Source organism: Panthera uncia, chromosome A2 (genome assembly GCF_023721935.1).
Source record: "Panthera uncia isolate 11264 chromosome A2, Puncia_PCG_1.0, whole genome shotgun sequence".
NCBI lineage: Eukaryota > Metazoa > Chordata > Mammalia > Carnivora > Felidae > Panthera > Panthera uncia.
The window spans coordinates 68,983,054-69,003,168 of record NC_064816.1 but is presented as its reverse complement, the minus strand read 5'-3'; the positions used below and the strand labels follow the sequence as shown (position 1 = coordinate 69,003,168).

Here is a 20,115-nt window from a genome sequence, read left to right as displayed (position 1 = left end):
CCGACGCCATTATTTGATGCAAGAGGAAATTAATGCAATGCTCTGTGCCCTTACACTTGGATACCTCCTCAGACAATTAAACTGTTTTCTGAGAAAGCATCGAACTTCTAAATTAAATGGATTTGGCAGTTCCCCTTGAATGATGACACTGTGCCCCATATATATGCATCTTCATCATATACGTTAGCGTGTAACATATATATATATACATATTGATATATTTTTCTACACTTGACTTTGGTTTCTGTTATTTTTGCCTTAATGATGGTAATATCTGTATAAATTTTATAATAATGTTACTCATTTGTAATTTAGTGGAGTTTTTACTTAGTTACTAACATGCATTCATTATTAAACCTGGCAGGAAATGAAGGCTAACACACGTGCTCCTGTGTGTACCCACACACGTGCACGCAAGAATACCACTGGGCCCATAAAGAAAGATACTTTGGGTAAAAGGTTTCATGTAGCACAATATGAGAATAGAAAAAATAAGACATATTCATAAATATAAAGCAAAACTGGAACAACTCTCATTTTTAATTTTCAAAAAATGTAACTTTTCTACCTAAAACAAATAAAAAGGGTTTAATACAATTTTACATGAACCTGGCATTTCACTTGGAGATAAGTAAACTGTCTGGTGAATATAAAGTGTGGTTAAAAGTTAGAAGTGTCTTCAACACTCAGTCCCAACCCCCATGGCCACCTCCCTCTTTTTTTTCTCAGTCCATAAAGAAACTAATATAAATATCAGGGTCCGGGGCAGCAAAGTAATAACTTTAGACTTGAAGATAGACCTGGATTGGAATCCTAGTTCCAATTAATGTTACTTTATGCCTCGGATGTAAAAGCAGGGAAAGTAACATCTACCCAATGGGCACACAGGACTTGCTTGGTTCACCCGGCAATACCCAGGGTGTTTACAGGAGTTAGTTTCTCCATATAACCTCTTAGATTGGCACAGATACTACAGGGAAACCTATAGAAGAAAAGATTGAACAATCAATTCATTGTTGACTGTCCTTCTTTGAGTCCATATTGGTCCTGTTGGTCTAGGTTCTTTTCTTTCCTAAGGTATGCTGTTTTCTGCTCTCATGCAATTCGGATTTTCTAGCCAGAAGGAAAGGAATAAGAAAGAAGGGAGGGAAAAGAGAGGACATAGGGAAGGAGAGAAGGAGGAGGGAGGAAGGGACGGAGGGAAGAAGGGAATGTTGCTTTATTTCATGTTACTTGCCACTACAGCTTGAGAAATGGGAAATTAACAAAATGAATAAAATATAACTCCTGCTGGTCCAAGCATCTGCAGCTTATTACAAAGCCCTGCCACAGCAATAGTTATTCTTTTCCTCCCTGAGTTCTCCTGTTCCAGCTTTGGTGCCCTCTCTCTTCCGTTCAGTCTGTGTCTCATACTTTTCCCAAGAATTACAGGAGAAATGAAATTATCACACAGCGAAGGGTGTAGCAGTGTGTGTGCCAAGTTGATCTTGGAAAACCAATAAGACATAGAATAAAAATAAAAATAAAAAATAAATCCCAAACAGGTTTTTTATTTAACATAAGGCCAAAGAAGCTATCAGGCGCTGCTGAATACTGTCCACTAACTGTACAAAATATTGACTGCATGCCTTGCAAACACCAAAATATCCGCTGGAATGCCATAGAAATAAATAACTTCCGCTATAAACACATGAAAACATATCAAACTGTTATCTCTTTAAACAGATTGTAAATAAAAAAATTACCAGTACTTCTACACAATAAATATTAAGAAACCATTGACATAGTTGAAATGCACTCATATAAATTAACAACTTTAATTACATTAGCCAAACAGACATCGGTTAAAGAACTGCATGTAGTATGCCAAAACAAAAAAAAATAAAATAAAATAAAAATAAAAAATAAAAACAAACAAACAAACAAACAACATCAACCACAGAACATAAAAAGTTTTAAAACAAAACAGGCTTCAGATTATCTTGGCTTTCATAATTATATTTTTCTTTTAAAGAAAAATATCAACCCATTGTCAATGCACTGTTTTTCAAAGCATTTAAATAGAGGGTAAAACCCACTGGAAATTAATACAGAAGAAATGATGCACTTTATGCATAAAAAATAAATAATAGAGCTGAGACATGTGGTTTGCTTCTGCTCTTGAAGATGTGAACAGCTTCTGAGTGAGCATTCATCCTCTCTGACCCATACAACAGCTTTCAGTGATAAAGGGTTTAATTTAAACACACACAATGTCCACCCCCAAACCTCCTGCCCACATCTACAAGTTTCGTTTATTGTGTAGGTTTTCAGGGTGACTAAGTTTTTCTCTACATTGAAAAGGGAAGTTGCCAAAAGGCCCCCGGGAAATCATTTTTTCAAGTGAACATAATAATTTGAATCTAAGCTTAATACAACTGGGGCATTCACGCTCTCTATTTTTTAGACTTACTTCTCGAGGTCCAATCCCACGGGGGTGAAAAAAAAATTCACTTGCTCTTCCTTAGAGGAGAATGCAGGCATTCTCCTGGAAAACAGAGTGTGGAATCAATCTTAAATATCTATGAAATTGATTGGTCTTCTGGGGCAAGAAAAACCCCAAGTCAGTGTGCTGGAATTTGCCATGCTTTTTTTGAAAAAAATTTTTAAAAAGTGAAAGAAGAAAGAAAGAAAGAAAGAAAGAAAGAAAGGACGAAGAAAGAGAGAAAGGAAGAAAAGAAAGGAAGGAAGGAAGGAAGGGAGGAAAAAAGGAAAACAGGGAGAAAGAAGAGTCCAAACTACAAAATATATATCATTCTTAAAAGATACTTGGGGACGAATGCTTTTCAGAGCTTTTAAGACTGGTATGTGTAGATTTTTAAGAGCCTAGAGATCAGCCCTAGAGAAGAGTAGAGAGATGCTAAGATCAGCCAGAGCCACCCTGTTTTAAGGAAAACATACTCTGAAGAGCCCAATATGGTAGAATTTTAAAGTTTTTTCTTTTGGCCTCATGCTGCTACATGAAAAGTGGGGTTATTCACAAGCCCGCATATCTTCCAAGGTTATTGAAGATAGCAATAACTTATCATTCTATTTCAAGGCCATATAAATTTAATGAAATAAAGTTAAAGTTTATAGGTATTTGATAACTCGATCATTTAGTTTCAATTAAATCATCCCATGAAAATATTGTCGTATGGATTTCACTTTGCTCTGCTCTAATTACTGTGGCCACTAGTCAAACTCCATCTTACCCCCAATAGGTCAAGCACTCTTTTAAAGGGCTTACAAAGATGGGGCACGCACTTGAGATGAATGGAGCCACAAACAGGTAGCAACTGTCTTTCGAACATCTTGTTTTTCCCATTGCCCTGGCCATCTCTGCTAGCACACAGGGAACTAGGACTTGGTTCCCCACGCTTATTTTCATGGGTTCCGCTATTAGTTCCAGTAACAGTTAAGACGCAGTTCAAAACACCCTCTAAGTTTTTCATGGCAATTTGTAAAGTTGAACACTGCCATCCCCCTCTCCTTGAAGCTTTCCTCACCATGCGCACCTCCCCCACCTGCACGATTTCGATTTCCTCTTCCTCGTCAGTGGTTAAGAGTGAGGAAGCAAGGACCAATTTTCCATGCTCTCTCTCTTGCACTTAGAGTCCACTCCCATGTAGTACGTGTTATATTTCTGCCTAAGAAAGGATGGACCTCAAGATGTAGTAAGTATATTTGCCCAGTAATAACATTAAAATAATTTGCCTACATACAGCCTAGTGTTACATAGTATACCGATTTAGTATTTATCTCAAGAAGAGCTAAACCACCTTTTGTAATGTTTGGTTTCTCACTATTTTATTTTCCTACAATTACTTTTTTTAATCTATGAATGGACATAGGGCTGAAAATTTCAGTATTTTACAAAATGCTAACGAATGCAATTTTTTTCCAAATTATTAGTATTTTTTTCAATTTTTGCAAACTTCAAACAAGTCAGTAAAAATAAGGCTCTGTATTTTTAAAAGCATATAAATGAATAACTTATGAGCTATCCTAGGCAAGCTAAATACTGTGGAATAAATTAGTAGAAATTTAGCTTTAAGCATGTACTTTGATATTTATAAAACAAAGTGTTTTTTTTTCTTTTTTTGCATCTGAGTCAATACATACAAACTTATGTATCAAGAGTTTTGGCTGTAAATTAAATAAAATATTAGGGATTTTTACCACTGCTGTCACCCCCGCAGTTCTCTTTCTTACTCTCAAACTCTTAAGACCTTCCCCCCCACAAGTTATTTATCTTTTTACTAGTGACAACAACATTATCTAGCCCAGCAAGTAAAATTTCTCACAAGCAGGCCTTAATCACAAAAAAAAAAAAAAAGTAACCAAAGGCCTAAAGATTAATTTTTTCTTTCTGAAAAAGCTTTCTGATTTAAGATTGATTCCAATAGATAATAAATATAAGTTACCAAAAAAACAAACAAAAAAAAACAACTTCAGATCAGCCTAGAACCTTGAAGAACATGAGTTTCCTGTTTTCCCTGGTGGGGTGGAGGTGGGGGACAAGAGAGAAGAGGGAACTCAGTCCCTGCACATGGAAAGAGGGTCTTGCTGAATATTCACTGGCATTTCCAGGCTTCTTCCCACCCAACTTTTTGAAACGTGCCCACCTAATTCAGAGTAAAAGCAAAACTATAGCCTATCCTTCTTAAAAATACTGTGTTTTGCACACAAACATTCATTGCTTTAAGAACATTTAAAAAATGACAGCCTGAAGTCCTTAAAATGTGTATATGGGCATGATGCAATACATGTATATATACACACAGGTACGCATATGCACAAGCAATGTATATATACACATACAAGCATGTAGTGTTCTGTGAATCCGATTGAACTTGACATCCAACAGTGTACAACTACTGTACGTCCAGTATGAAATGTCCTGCTTAATGGATGTCAAAGGAGTCAAAACCCAAACTTCTCAGGTCTCTGAAGCCTGAACACGATCCACCCTACTCCACCTTGAATCCCAACCCCTGACTCACTGATGGTGAATGATACCAACCACAGACAGACTGTTTAAAGGCTCACACAAATGTCTTTGGTGTATGTGTCTATTTTTTAAGGTACAAAATAATAATAATAATTATAATTATAATAATAAAAATAGCTATTTTGTGTGCTGTAGCAGTTCTTTTATAGCTCACATTAAGTGCAGCTCTTAACCCCCCCCACCCCCACCCACAGAAAATACTTGTTAAATAAGGGATTAGACAGGTCAAACACCATTGTAGTGCAAATAGTAAACGATAAAAAAAAAACAACATTTACAAAATATAGAAATGTTTGGATCCAACAGATGGACAAACATATTCCTTTCAAGTATCTCTCCTTGAAGAAAATAAAAATTAATCAGGTTACTTCCAATACAAAAAAGTCTCTCTTTTTGTTCTCTCTCAGGTAAACAGTTTCAAACCTATTAGGTTGCATAGTTCTAAGATCATAAGCACCTTAACGAAATGTGACTTGGTATTCTTTGTTCCTTGATTTTTCTCTCTTCCCATTCTTGTTTTCAATTTTTTTTTTTTAGGTTGGTTTTTGTTCTGTTTTGCTTTGTTGCAAAACTGGTGCAGAAAAGGAAGTGTACCACCTGCACACTATAGTTCTCCTACCGGTACGTGTGTGTGTGCATGGGCTGTGTGGAAACGCGTCTGTGTGTGTGTGTGTGTGTGTGTGTGTGTCTGTGGTGTGTGTGTCTGTGTGCGTGTGTGCACGGGCTGATATACACAGAGAGAGGGTCACACAGACATACCTTACAACCTGGGTAACTGGATGGGAAAGTGCCTGTAACTGGCTCTTTCAAACTCATGGCTTTCTAGATGCTATTTGGGTTGTGCTAGCCCACATTCCTGCAGACCAGACAAGTTGACTTCGAGGCTCACACTGAAGGGGGACTGAAAAGGAGGGGATGATACTCCCGTGTAAGCAACGGATGTCATCACTTTGATAGATACCGGAAGAAACGAAGGGCACGCCTTTCTCCCTTTCCCTCCCAACTCCCATCTTGTTCACTGCTTCATCTCTGAGCCCTGGCTAAGGAATTTTTCCACATCTTCCTTCATCTGTTTCAGGTTTTGTTTTTAGTTTATTTTTTTTAAATTTCTCTATATATATTTTTTCTCCTCGTTTAACTCCGAAACCTTAAACACTTCTTCATGTTGCCACTGTCTTCTCTGGACAACTCTGGCTCCCGTCCCCCCTGGGCTGGGCGCTCTATGAGCACCCACACTCCTCCACTATCATGTTCTGAATGTCCTTTTTGATGATGTTCTGCCCATCATCATAGTACAGCATGGACATGGGTCTCAGCTTGGTGGGCACACAGCACGACTTGAGGTTGGCGAAGGGGCTGTGGCCCCGCATGCGGTAGTGGTTGATGACGGTCGAGTGAAAGGAGAGCGAGGACCCAGATGTGCCTGCTATGTGGCTCGGGCACTCACCCTCGCAGTAGTTGGCGTGATAGCCGGAGGGAGCGATGATCCAGTCATTCCAGCCAATGTCCTTGAAACTAACAAAGAACTGTTTCTTACAGCAGATGTTGACCTTGCCGTCACACTCCAAGCCCCGCCTCCGCCGCCGATGAGGGTGGTCTTCAGACTGGCGGGCCTGCAGCATGAGGAAAGGTCTGTGGGACTGCTCCTTGTCCTCGTCTGCCCCTGCCCCTCCGTCTCCTCCGTCCTTCTTCTTCCCTTCGCCCTCCTCCTCCTTCTTCTTCTTCTTGCCCAGGAGCACCAGGCTGGCACCCGTCTCATGGCACTGCTCACAGGCAATCCGAACGTCCAGGGAGCTCTTGCCCTGGTCCAGCAACCGCTGGATGCTGCTGGAGACGGGGAAGATGTGCCACGTGCTCTTCCGGGCATCCACCACCTTTTCCGATATCAACACCTCGTTTCTCTCCTCCATCAAGCCCATTTCCTCTGCCTCCTCCCCTGCGTCCACGCCGCCCTGGGGTTGTTTCTGCAAGAGCTGGATGGTGACTTTGGTCCTGGTCCTGTTGGCCTTGGGGACTTTGAGGAAGAGCCAGACTTCTGCGCGTTCCACTACCGACAGGTCACTGCCTTCTTTGGAAATCTCAAAGTGCAGTGTTTTCCTGGCTGTGCCTGCAGACGAAACACAGCACAAGAGAGAGCAGGGACACTCGTTAGTTGCGATGTTGGTCACCAGTCACTAATTTCAGGCAGGCGTGGGGCCTCTGCCACAGGCCATCTCCAACAGGGGTCAGAGGATTGTGGCCCCCTGACTGTAAGAACACTTTTGACATTTTTAAATGGTTGAAGAAAAATAGGATTTTGGTGACATGGGAAAATTATATGAAATGGACGCTTCAGCGCCTGTGATAAGGTTTAACGGGGCCCCGGCTACACTCATTTCTTCATAGGCTGTCTGTGGCTGCTTTCGCACTAGGTCCCCGCCAGTCACAAGACAGACTGGCCCACAAAGCTTCAAATCTTTGCTCTCTGGCCCTTTCCAGAGAAAGTTTGTCAACTCTTGCCCTAGAAAGAAGAGAGCCCAGATCTCAGTCAGTGTCCAGAAGCCCGGGAGGTCTGTGTCTGTTCCCTAGCCGCTTAATCTCAGTTTCTTCTTCTATAAAATGGGAATGTCATAAAGACATTTGACCCCTTATGCCTCAGGTTTGGAAGGATCAAATGGGATCACACAGATGAAGGCACCCCGTGAGCTCTAGCAAGTCGTGGAAGCTGTGCTGTTCCCACATAAACACGCAAACACCACCCCCCCCCCGACGGAAGTGCCCACAGAGCTAGACTCCTCCTCCCTCACCACAACCTGCTTCACTTGTCCATCATTTCTTTGCTGGGTCACCACGACAGTCTTTGCTTGCATCTGGCCTTTCAGCATAAAGCCAGGCCCCTCTCCCATCATTTCAGCATTCAGCAGGTATAAAACAGGAGCCACCCGGGACTCTGGGCTCTGCCTCAACTCCGGCTCTCTCCCAGCGCCCCGTCCTCTGTGGCACAGCCACACAGTGTTTGAGGTCAGAAGCATCCCATGCGCTCTCTCACCTCCAGGCAGGGTGCCCCTCGTCTAGAATCCTCCAGCTCCCAACACGTCACCTTCAGTGGCTGCCCTTGATGAGGTTTTGGTTTGCAGATGAGACCACACCACTTCCCCGACCCTCCTGCCAGTCTAATTTAGGATGCCCCAGGTCTGAGATCCTATCCATCTTGTTCACGGTCATGGTCCAGCATTTACCAGGAAGTAGGCAATCGCCTGACTCCCTATTAACAAATGGAGGCATCTTCAGTCTTGAGTTATATTAGATTAGGAGATCCACCCCCTACTGCCGTGTGCCCCATTTTTGCCTCGTTCCCTTCTGAATGCAGCTTAATGAGCCCCAATTACAGCGACTGCTACTAACAGAGGGGCAACCCCCACAATGGCGAGGGAGTTGGATTCAGAGACCATTCAGTTCTTGCCTAGTTCACACTACTCCCTTCTCCTTCCATAAGCACCTGTATGTCTGTACATGTAACAACATTTACTGCAAGGAGCAGGTGTCCAGACTGGAATTCTCGGGTTGATGAAACACCTTCCCTCAGTTCCACTTTTACCCCTTGGTGGTATATGAAACGTGCCCTCTTTTCATGGCCGCCTCCTGCGTGTGCCTGCTTACAACAGTCTCATGCACACCCATCTCGCACACAAATCTGAGAACAATGTCAGGAGAAGTTCATCTTAGAACTCGCAACTCCCTAGGAGGGTCTCCCTGCCTGGATTTCTATAGCTAACGGAAATCCAGCCATACTTATCACTCTCAGCTCTGAGATGTTTACGGTACTATAAATTTTCGGCACTCGTTCAAGTTCTCTGCAGCAGAAGGCAGGCTTTTCTGTGCATTGCGCACTGTAGATTCTGTTCTTAATTTAACACACTCTGCACACTGCGATTCTGATAGTGGTAAATTCACTGAGGCCAGGGCCAGGAAAGGCTACATATGTATACAAAAGATTCTCCGGCATCTTGGTATAAAGTTGTAGGACCCTGGCCACATTGGTGGTGGTGGTGGTGCAGGGGGTGGGGGGTCCCTTTGCCTCCAGCCCTGGGTCCCTGGCAGGAGTTGAAATGAATAATAAAGCTAGGTTTATGATTAGATCACTAGAGCGGAGAGCAGTTAGAAGAAGGGGGGGACTGTCTTTTTTTAGGGGGCATGATTTCTTTTCAAAACGTGAATGCAGTAGCCCCTTTGCTACAAAGGTGGGTTTCTCTGTTGCTGTTTTTTGTTTTGTTTTGTTTTGTTTAAGAAAGGAAAAGAGAAGACTCTAGGAAGGAGAGCTTAATGATTTAAATTTAAAAAGACAAGCAGCTTCCGGAAGCCACCCAAGCCTCTAAGAGCCGGCCTGAAGGAGGGTGCAGGCTCCCTCCGCCGTGGGCACCTCCACCCTGCCCCGCAGAGAACAGTCACAAGCTACCTGCTGTTCTCCCTTCTGCCTCGACGTAGGCCAGCGTCTGAAACCTTAAACTGTGCAGGGTGCCACCCTAAAGACCGAGAGATAGTAGCTGCTAAATTAGAGAAGCCAGAGGGCACAAGGTTGTGTTTTGTTTTTCTAGGAAAGAGTGTGAAACTGGAGAATCTGACTCGTCCTCAGAATGGGAAAAGCTCTCTGGGTTTCAGGTAACTCCTTCCCACAGGCTCTGCTAGGCTTTCACCTGGGCTTGACAGGAGGGGCTGGGGTGAAGGCAGCCAGTGCTCGGTTATAGAGAGGGTCCAGATGGCAGTGCAGACCAGCACACATTGGACTTCCCATGAATAGAGTCCAGAGAAGTCCACGGATATGCGGGGGGGGGGGGGGGGGGCCAGGGTGGGCTCACTGGCCCACTGGATTGAAGCCGAGACAGCCTGTGCAAACTGCCTTCCTAGGGCCAGGGAGGCTAAGGTCGCTGGCTTCCAGGAACAGCCTAGAGGAGAGCCCCTTAGTTCACAGGAGCAGGTTTCTAACGCAGGATATAGCCCCTCCCCTTCTTCACAGGCAGCTGTACTTGGAAGCAAATGATTTAGTGTTCCTGAGAGAGGATCATACAAAGAGAGTACTCATTAGAGGGGGCTCAATCTGTCAGGTGCTGTTATATTAGGATCAGAGAGGCATCATAAAATGACTTTCAACCTGGTCCTGGCTGATAATTAACTGCATGGCATCGCCTGCATACTGTGGAGAGGCACAGCACTGATTTATGCATTGGTTTAATTATCTGAGCTGAAAGATTCTGTTCCCTGTATTTGCTTCCATTGCCTGCGTGCTGTATCTCTCCCCCATATTTCTGACATTTGGATTTTCCCCCTACTAATTGACATGCCTGTCGCCTCCTTCTCCTGGTGTCCATTTCTGGAACTGCTATTTGTATATTGCATGATATTTTATCAGGGAAAAAAAATAAAACAGATCCAATTTCATGAAAATGCTGTTGCCATAATGCTCAGGAGAACAGGGGGAAGAGAGAGATGCAAGTCTTCCTAATGTCTACCTTATATGCAGGTACATTTTAAAAGTTCTATTGTATTTGACTTATTAAGCAGTGCAATATTTTTTTTCTTTTACATTTAGCTTTCATTGCAGAAGGGGGTGGAGAGAATGAGACAGCTAGAAGCTGAGATGATTAATATTTATCAGGGCTCCAGGTTTCAGAAAGATATTACAACCCTCAAATTCCTTAGGTATGGAAAATATAACTAGTCACTTGATTATATTCCCTTTTATCTGTATTCTACCTAAGGGAGATTGTTATACCGCAGTGATGCTTTTAGGATGCTCCAATCTTCAAATCTCTATGCATAACAGTTTGAAAAAAATGGAAGGAGGTTGCCTGAGGCTGAGGTGTTTAGGATCAATTACTAATCAGTTTCAGGTTTGACTTAAATATCTCCTGCATCAAATCCTGAAATGGAAGCCTTCCCACAATGCTTTGGGAGCAGGTACAGCATTAGCTTATACAGGTGCGCTCTGGGTTCCTGCATTATTACCTATCTAACTAGATATAGCTGGTGGCTTTGCTAACCTTTCATTACCTACTCTCTGATAATATTCTTTTCATCCTCTGTGCTATTTTTTCCCTCCCGAGGCTCGTGAGCAAGGCTTGTATCACAGCCTGCTCTGCCTGAGTAATTCACTAAGAAAGTCCCACGCAAACCCATGTGGGTGATAATATTTCATCACTTAAACCTCTATGAGTTCGGGGGACACATACCAAAGGGAGAGAGAAAGGTGCATAAAAATGAGTAGGAGGCTGAAAAATTGCACTTTACAGGGAAGACCTTTGAAATGTTGCCGGGGAAGGAGGGACTGGACTGAGGAAAGACCGGAAGCTAGAAGTCAGAACACCTGAAAGCACCTTTTCCTTTGCTTTCAGGATTTTTCAGATATTTTTAATAACTCAATCATGAAAGCAGGCCTGCCAAGGGTTAAGCAGCCAAGCCCCTTGTTGTTCTCTTCCCCCACACCGGGACTCAAAATTCTGCTCCCCCTCAAGCCCCACACCTCAGATCTGTGGGCAGATGAACATTTCTCATGAAATAAGCAATACACGCAATACACACACACACACACACACACACACACACACATGCACACTTCGCATTTCGTTTGTATTCTGCTTTGTTCGCCTCACCAGGGTCCTGCCCAAAGTATGCTGCCCTTGTACCTATGGGTAATAATTATGTCTCTAATGTGAATGTGGAAAATCTTGTTTATAGATTTAAACTCGCCACGGGAGGCGGGGCAGGTGGAGGGGGGCTCCTTGTAAAATGCTGCTGTTACTTTAATTTCCCATTCTTCATCCAGGTTTCACTGTGCCTAGATATGGTATAGTCCCTGGTACCAGTATACAGAACTACCGGTTACAGCATATGTGTTCTCTAAAGCACTAACTTTGCATTTGAGCTGTTTTCAGGGGTCTCTGCAGATGGCAGAAAGTGGGGTCTTCAAGGTTATGCCTCCTTTAACCTGCCTCAGAGGTCTTTTTGGTCATAAATTATCTGGATTGGATTTTTTTTTTAGCCTTAATATTTTTATCTTAGGATGTGTTATTGAATTGCAAATGCTCGGCCACATTCCTGTGTCTCCCATTCAAATAGGGATGAAATAGAGAGAGAAAGGGGCTTAGGATCCTAGAAGAAGTAGAAAAAAAATTCTTAAGATTCAACCCACAGAAATTTCAGAGACCTCTTCCAAAGTTCCTGCGAACTTTTACACTTTGGGTTTTGGATCTAGGGACCAGTCGAGTATGAGGAATTCTGATCTACAGCTCATGCTCGAGTATAGTTTAGCAGAAGAGGGGCCAAGACAAATAATATGTTCTCACAAAAAGTGCCTGGGAAGGTATTACTCCCAGTTCTCCAAATACGAAAGCCGACTTTCTGCCCTCTGACAGCTCGCTGCCCCCACTCAGATCCACCTACGTCACAGGCCCAAAACCACTAGGCATCTTGCTTCTGGTCTTTCTGCCACCATCTCGCTGCACACTCTGACTTCGGAAACAAACGCACCCCCCAAAGCCGTACCCAATTTTTCACAAGGCAGTCACCAAACAGCCCTTTCCTCCCTGTTGGAAGTCACTTGTCATTTGTCCCTGGTGAAAAGCGTTGATAAGACAGGGAAACCAGGCAATGAAATGAGGGGAGCCGGAAGGCATTTTTGTAAAAGCCCAGGCAGCCAGCCGTCTTAGGGAGAGATGTGTGAGCAGATCAGTATTGCTGATGATTCATGGTCACATTTCTCCACGCTCTGCTTCTGAAATGTATCATTCCTCTGCCTTCCATAGAGCTCGGGAATGTTCACATGCATCACTAGAATTCTCATTTCTTTTCTTCTGTCTCATTTACTGTATCACAGGGAGTCATGTTTCTCCCATCCCATAAAATCCTAACTTTTTCTGGAGGACGAGAGGAAGCAGGGGGCAACTGACAAGCACCAAGATTTGGGTGCTGCAGAATGGGACTTCCAGGAGGTGAAATTGCGTTTCCTTAGATTAAATGGGAAGGAGCAAAAGTCTTTGGAATGCGCCCTCTTGTGGCCAATCATTGCCCATTATTGGGAGAAGAAAGTGTGTAACCCCTAACTAAAGGCACCCTTCAGTGACGGGTAATTCACAGGAAAGTTCATTAGACTGGCATGGAATGGTGGGAGTCAAGTCCACCTTGAGACGGCTTTCTTGGGCTGGGGGAAAACAGTCATCCAAGCAAGCCTTCTTAGGCCCCTGTTTGGGAAGTGTCTATTTCTAATTCAAATCTTCTGTAACTGGAATCCTCCAAGAAGGGAGATTTAAGGGTTACTTTCAACAACACCTGGGCTTAGTGAGCATTTTCCATTTCTTGGCGCTCCACTTGTCTTTCTTTCCCTCTCTGTTCTCCAACAAGTGCTATCAATGTCTAAGTTGATTACCGCCACCAGTATGTAAATCTGGCAGCATATGGAGACTCAATGATAGGTTGCTATTGTACATTGACCAGATATTGTCACGGATCACAAGAAGATAAAATAAGATATAGGAGTCAAGAAGGCCACTGATCCCAGCTTCATTGACAATTATAGACAGAGTGGACTTGACTCTACCCATCCCTTCTTTTTTTCCTTTAAGGACTTAAGGTAAACACAGAGGATTCTGTGCCAGCCATCTAGAGAATGTAGTAATGATGAGCAATCTTGGATGACATGCATTAAAAAAATAATTTTTATTTGTTGGGATGAATGTCAGAGAGCCTGAGAGCAATTCCTCACCACTTAGTTAATAACAACTCGTATCAGCTTTACAAAGATGGGACTTTCCACCTGAGCTCAGTGGGACAAACTCAGTTCCAAGAGTTCTAGACGCTTGAGCTTTTTGTAGTTGCTCAGCTGCTGGGCCGCATCGCGGCCTCATTTAACCATCAAGAAGGGGGCCGAGGGCAAAAGTTAAGCAGGAATTCCCCCAGTCGAGGAATCTTAAGGTTGAAAGATACATCTGTGGGTATGCGTCAGTGTCACGGGCATTGGTGACACTAACTGACTGGGATTCGCTGCTACCCAATAGTTTATAAAGAAAAGCAAAATGAATACCCTTTGCTATTCTCCAAATTCTTACAGTTTGACATAGTTTGAATATGATTAAGGTTGAACTATTCCAAAAGCAACAAGACATTTTTGTATATTCAGATGATGAAGCTCTTTCCTGGTTAGCAAAATCAGCAACAACATACTCATATGGTACTCTGCTTGGAGAGCAGACGGTCCACATAGCAATCATTAATTCCGTGAAGTCATAGTAAACCAACTTAAAGTTGATGTGTGAAACTTCTCAGATGAGAAAAATAAGTTAAGTGTAATAAACCTTTTCTGGGACTCCAGCAGCTGACCCAAAGTCAAGTTGTAAACTCAACCAGGAGGAGTTTTCCATTACAAACCTTAAACTGGAGTCAACGTGTGAGTCAAATGAATCACCTTTTTAAAAAGTAACTCAATTTCTTTTAAACTAAACACGTAACAGAAAAGTTTAAAAAAAAAAAAAGCCGAGATTTCATATAAATAAGAAAAAGACCGGCACTGAGATGAAGGCCATAAGTAAGAAAGAATGCTAAAGGTCAAATTCTTTCACTGCAAAATCTCTCAGTGCCAAAAGAGTGGTTTGCTAGACAAGTCAGCTAAGTCAGATGCTGTTGCCAGCATCAGGTGTATATTAAAAGTGGTCAAAGTCATAGGTATACTTAGTCATCCGATGCGGGTAAAGCCAATTGAGTAAGGCTTGCAATTAAAGCCATCATGTGTGGTAATTGGTATATAAAAACCTAGACAGGGTCCCTTTGTGTCAGCACTGGGAGCAGACCTCTAGACCACTGGAATCCATCCCCCCCCCCCACCCCCCAACACTGGACTCCATGTCAGTAAGCACTTACTTTCCTACCTTGCCATCAGGAAAGGTTGAGGAAAAACTGAGTGTGCAACTTGAAAACTCCAACCTGACTTTTTTTTTTCCTCAATAAGCTTCAACAGATAAAGTCATCATTATCATGCCCTTCGGGGGCTGCATTGAGAAAGAGCTTTGAGAAAGAAAGACCTTCTTTGAAAAGAAGCTTCTGGTGAGAGAGACAGAGAGAGAGAGAGAGAGAGACAGAGAGAGAGAGAGAGAGAGACTGTCCTGCGGGGAAACTTGCAGGACGTCAGGGCTTCTCCTACGAGGGGAGCCAGGAAGCCAGCAGGCTATCTATCTGCTCCCCCAAAAGGATGCCCAGGTCTGGCAGGGTTTTCTTGAAAACAGAACATCTGAGTCAACAGGTTTTCAGGATTGGAAATTCTGAGTGTTGCCTTAATTGTTTATACGGCTGCGGCAAACTTTTAAACAGTAATGCTGGGAGTCCCTGCACATACTTTACTGGCCATATGCTCTACCAAACAAAACAATGGCATTCCTTTCAAATGGATTTGGCAAGGGAAACAATTCTTTAGCCTGGCATTACCATGAAAGTAACACGGTATGAACACATCTGTGTGCCTGGGCGTGCAGGGGCGTGTAGGCAGGCAAAGGGTCTGTGTCACATAACTGTAAAAATAACCCAATAACCTGGCTCCAGGTCTGTGGCCGCCCTTCTGACAGGTATTTTCTATCCAGCAACAGGTTAGCGTGGTCCAGAGCCAAGGATTAGAATCTATCAAAGTTCTTCCTCTTAAGGATTGAGTGAGAGCTCAGTGTAGTATCTGAGAGCACTCTGTCAAGGTTGCGTTCCTTGCCAGAGAGCTCTTTTAGTAACTTTGCAGGGAACAAAACTCTTTTTTGTTGGTGGTGGTGCTGTTGTTGCTCAGAGAGCAAAAGTCAGTGTTCCAAAAGTGGCCGCGGGTTCAATGTCAACTGTCCCCCCAAAGTCCCTCCTCGCTGCCTAGAATGTGATGCCCGTGCTCTTCCAAGGCAGAGTTTTTTCTAAAGGCAAAACTGACTGTCACCAATGAATATGCCCTGCTTCCCTGGTGTGGCCCCTGACTGGACTTTTAAAGGGAAGGTTTGTCTTAAGACAATGACTCCATCCATGCCAGGCCACCCCGACCCGCGCTCCGCGCCCCCACCCCCACCCCCATTAAAAACTTTGGATGGGGTCCGGAAGCCTCCCGGGCTCCCCCCACCCCCAGCACCCGAAAACGCCCGGGCTTTCATCCGGCTGCCCGGATCTGGTTTCACAGGCAGGGCGAGCGAGCCTCCCGCAGCCCGGCTCCCGGCCCCACGCTGGCCCTCGGAGCTCGCTCCGGGCTCACCGGCGAGTTCAGCAAGTGTGAGCTCGCCGCCTCTCCAGCCAGGGCTCAGCCTCGAATTCCGCGTCCGCGGAGAAGTCCTCCCCCCACCCCCACCCCCCGCCCGCCACCCCCCGCCTCCCCTCCGGCCCCGGCGCCACCGGCGCCCGGCACCTCACCTCCTCCCCGGGGCAGAGCGCGCGGCCGGAGGCGCAAGTTCGGCCCCCGGACCGCCGCGGAGAGACGCAGCCCCCCCCCCCCCCCCCCCACCCCCCAGGCCGGCACCGACCTGACTCCGCGAACGTGATGATCTCCGAGGTCTGCTCCATGAGTTCATTCATTTCTGCCCTCCTGCCGATGTCATCCTCTATCTCCACGTACCCGTTCTCCCCCACTTTGCCCACATGGAGCTTCCTGATCGCGTTCAGAAGCGCCGCCTTGGGCACCGGCTGGGTGACTTCGGGTCTCTTCTTCAAGTGCAGCATGTTTAAAATGTGTTTCTTGACGGCCTCCACCATCTCCGGCTGAGAGTTGGGTACATCCTTTGGCAGGGTGGCCAGCGCGCAGGACGGGCAGTCGGGGGCTGCGCTGGGCCCCTCGGATCCCGGGGTGGGGGAACTCCTCACTATAATCCAGCAACTCGCCAACAGAAATCCTCGCAGCCAAAGCAAGGGCATCCTGGCAGCAAAAGTTGTTGTGATTGCCTTTTTAAAAGGCCCTGCTTTTCCTACCCCCACTCACGCACAGGTTTGGGTTTGGTTTTTTTTTTTCCCCCTTTCTTTCTTTCGTTCTTTCTTTCTTTTCTTTTCTTTTCTTTTTTTCTTTCTTTTTTTCCCCCTCCTCCTCTTCAGCAAATTCTCTGGAACAAGAACAAAAAGTTTTCTGTGAAGTTTTGTTTGCAGGTTCCCTCTCTGAATGCAGTCAGTGCGGTAGGTTTGTGGCTCTCAGGGAGGAGAGTTCTGACTGTCTCCGAGTAAGAGAGAAGGAGGGAGGGAGGGAGGGAGGGAGAGAGGGAGGGAGGGAGAGACAGGGTGGGGGGGGGGAGACAGACAGAGACAGAGAGAGGATGGGAGGGAGAGAGACAGGGAGAGAGGGAGAGAGAGGAGAGAAGGGGGGAGAGGGAGAGAGAGGGAGGGAGAGAGAGGGAGGGAGAGAGAGGGAGAGGGAAAAGAGGGGGAGAGAGGGAGAGGGAGAGAGAGAGGGAGAGAGAGAGGGAGAGAGAGAACGATTGGTCCTAAGTGAGTGCGTGAATGGGCGAGGGAGGGAGTTGCTCTGTGAGTAGAGGCTGTGATTAGGAAGGGGAGGGACAGCCCGGTTTCTGACAGGCTGCTCTATTCACTGCTCCCTCACACACACCTCTCTTCAGATATCACCATTCTCGGGAGTTCTACTTCCCTTCTGAAAGAAATCCTTCCAATTTTGTTCTACTTCCCCCTTTTATTTTTTCTTTCTCTGCCCAGTCCCCTTGCTTCACCCAGTTCCTCTTTTGGACGGGAAAGAAAACCCCGCTGGAAGGCACTGTCCCAATCTCCAGGGGTGACTGGGTTGAAACACTGTGCCCCCAGGGCCCTCCAGCCCACCTGGCCTCTGCTCCAGGGGACCCACCGCCCGGCCCAAAAGGCGGGGCTGCCGAGGATCCCGGGAGGTGGGTGGACAGGTACCTGGAGGTCGGGAAGAGGGGCAGGCTGGTCACCGGGGGCCAGTGGATCATCCTGGCTGGAGGGAGTCCCAGAGGTGGCCGGTCTCCCATTCATTCATATTTAAATGTTCAGGGTCCTCGGCTCGGGTAGGGGATCTGAGGGGGGCGGGGAGAACTTCTGTCTGGGGTCACCTAACACCCTCTACTTTTCCCAACCGCAAAGTGCAGGCGCGCACTGAAGGATCCACAGGCAAGTCAACCTGCTCGGTCACCTGAAACTCCTCTCCCTCTCCTCGGCCGCCGCCCCCTTCTGCCCTGCGCGCCCGCACTCACAAATTACAGCCTACCTCCAGCCCCGACTTTACAGATAAAAGTGCAGAGTTCATTTGGCCTTTTCCCACATTATTCCCTACAAACAGTGGGCTCCTATGACTCGGATAACTGGTCCTCTGGGAAAAGAATCTCTGAAATATACTGGCAAATGATTTTCTCCGCCATGTGGGAGTTTTTCAGCCATCCCCCTACCCTGTCCTGGACCAGCCTGCTCATGGACTGGCCCCTTGACGGCTTCTTTTTCCCTCAAAGGAAAGGCACAGATGAAATCATCATGGATTTCAGCGTTCACAGAAAAAGAAAAATGTGAATTTTTAAACAATGCCTCTCTGAGTTTTTTTTATTCTCCCCCCCCCTTTTTTTTTTCATTTTCTGTCTTATTGCTTTTATCATGCAGAAGTATCTTTAAGAGGTCCATCTGTTAAAGCTTTCCTTCTCTCTCGGTTTCTTTCCCACACATAAGCCCTCAGTTTCTGTAGATACAGTCAGCTTATATCTGACACCTAGTGTGTTCAGAGCATCATAGTTAAGCAATGTGCTTTGGGTGGAAAAAGTTAAGAAATACCATTACTACAAGCCTAGGATCTGAGGGCCAGGGGAGGAGGGTGAATAAATTGTGACATTAAGTTAAAATTACAGTTTGCATAGATAACAATGCTTTTCTGAATCGGACACACTGTCCCCCTTTTCCAAAACAATGACTTGCAAGACTTTCTCTGTTCCACGCCATCTATCACCTTTGGGATTTCTCCTCCAGGAACATCGATTACTCTGCTCTTCTTAAGATTTTTGTCAACATTTCCTAAAGAGCCTAATTTTTTTTTTTTTTTTTAAGCAGGGAATGGTGAAAGAGAATGGGGAGGGGGGCATTTATTTGCCTTATGATCTGTTAATAAAACATCTTTGAAATACAAAACTTAACATACTCTACCTCGTTGGCGTCATATATACAGCACCCAAAGAATTTTGTAGTCCAATTAAGTTTTACAAGAGAGTCTGAAATAAACCTAAAAGTTTAATGACTCCAAAAAACTCAGGAGTCCTACTAGTAGCATTTAGATAAGGGCAAGTTATCAATATTTGGATTCCCTCTGCATGTCGAGTATGTGTGTGTTCCCTGAATTTACTGTTTGTGAATGTAACTCTTAAAAACAGCTTTCCCTGTGGCATATGTACTTGTATATAAGTGCTGAATGGGCTGTATAAACACACAATCTCTCTGCATGCTCTACTATTAAAAGCTGTATTATTAACCTGCCTGAATAATATAAAAAGGTACCAAATTACAACGTGCATTGGAAGTGCAGTAAGTCAACTCCTTGTAACCTTCCTGACTATGAATGTGTCAACAGCTCCTAAGTAAGAGTTAAAAAAGCATTACCTTTCCGGTCCTCTGTCTTTCACCGGCAGACTCCTGTATCGTGTGGAAAGAGCTGTGTGAGGAGTTCCTCTTCATGGTATTGGCACTCTCAAGTTTTATACTGTGCTACTCATTTGCACACTCACACATTGGTACCACTCAAACAGAGGAGGGCTGGGGCTTTGTTTGGGATTGGTTAGAATCAGCATGACATCAGCAGATGACTGGTTTTTCCACTGTGAGACATATTTCATAATTCATTATCTGATGGAAAGCCTTTCTTGGCTGCTGGGACACAACTTGGTGATCACTGAGCCAGTCAAACCTCTGACTGACTAGACTACCTTTTAGAAAAACACTGGAACTGAACAGCTATATCTCACTGAGTGTCCAACTTCCAACTTTTACTACTCGAGCACACACTTCTCATTATATTCAGGCTCGGGTTTTATGTCTTCACATAAAACATCTGTTACTTCATGAAGTTGCCTCTATTTACAAAGTCTTTGATTGTTTCTTACAGGGAAGAAAATCTGCAGTGC

General features: G+C 44.8%; 1 protein-coding gene across 1 annotated transcript; it reads right to left on the bottom strand.

The window, feature by feature from the left end:
* Window positions 1-5,243: 5,243 nt before the first annotated feature.
* On the bottom strand, window positions 5,244-19,694 carry INHBA (inhibin subunit beta A). The gene is made up of 3 exons (XM_049641308.1): window positions 19,595-19,694; window positions 16,531-17,100; window positions 5,244-7,139 (listed from the first exon to the last, which is right to left on the bottom strand). Exons 2-3 carry the CDS (start codon window positions 16,916-16,918, stop codon window positions 6,253-6,255), a joined length of 1,275 nt encoding a protein of 424 aa, XP_049497265.1. The 5' UTR covers window positions 16,919-17,100; window positions 19,595-19,694; the 3' UTR covers window positions 5,244-6,252.
* Window positions 19,695-20,115: the final 421 nt, after the last annotated feature.

Coding starts and splice junctions, on each gene's coding strand:
- INHBA (XM_049641308.1), bottom strand. CDS start 16,918: ATGCCCTTGCTTTGGCTGCGAGGATTTCTGTTGGCGAGTTGCTGGATT. Junction 7,140..16,530: donor CATCACGTTCGCGGAGTCAG/GTCGGTGCCGGC, acceptor TTTCGTCTGCAG/GCACAGCCAGGAAAACACTG.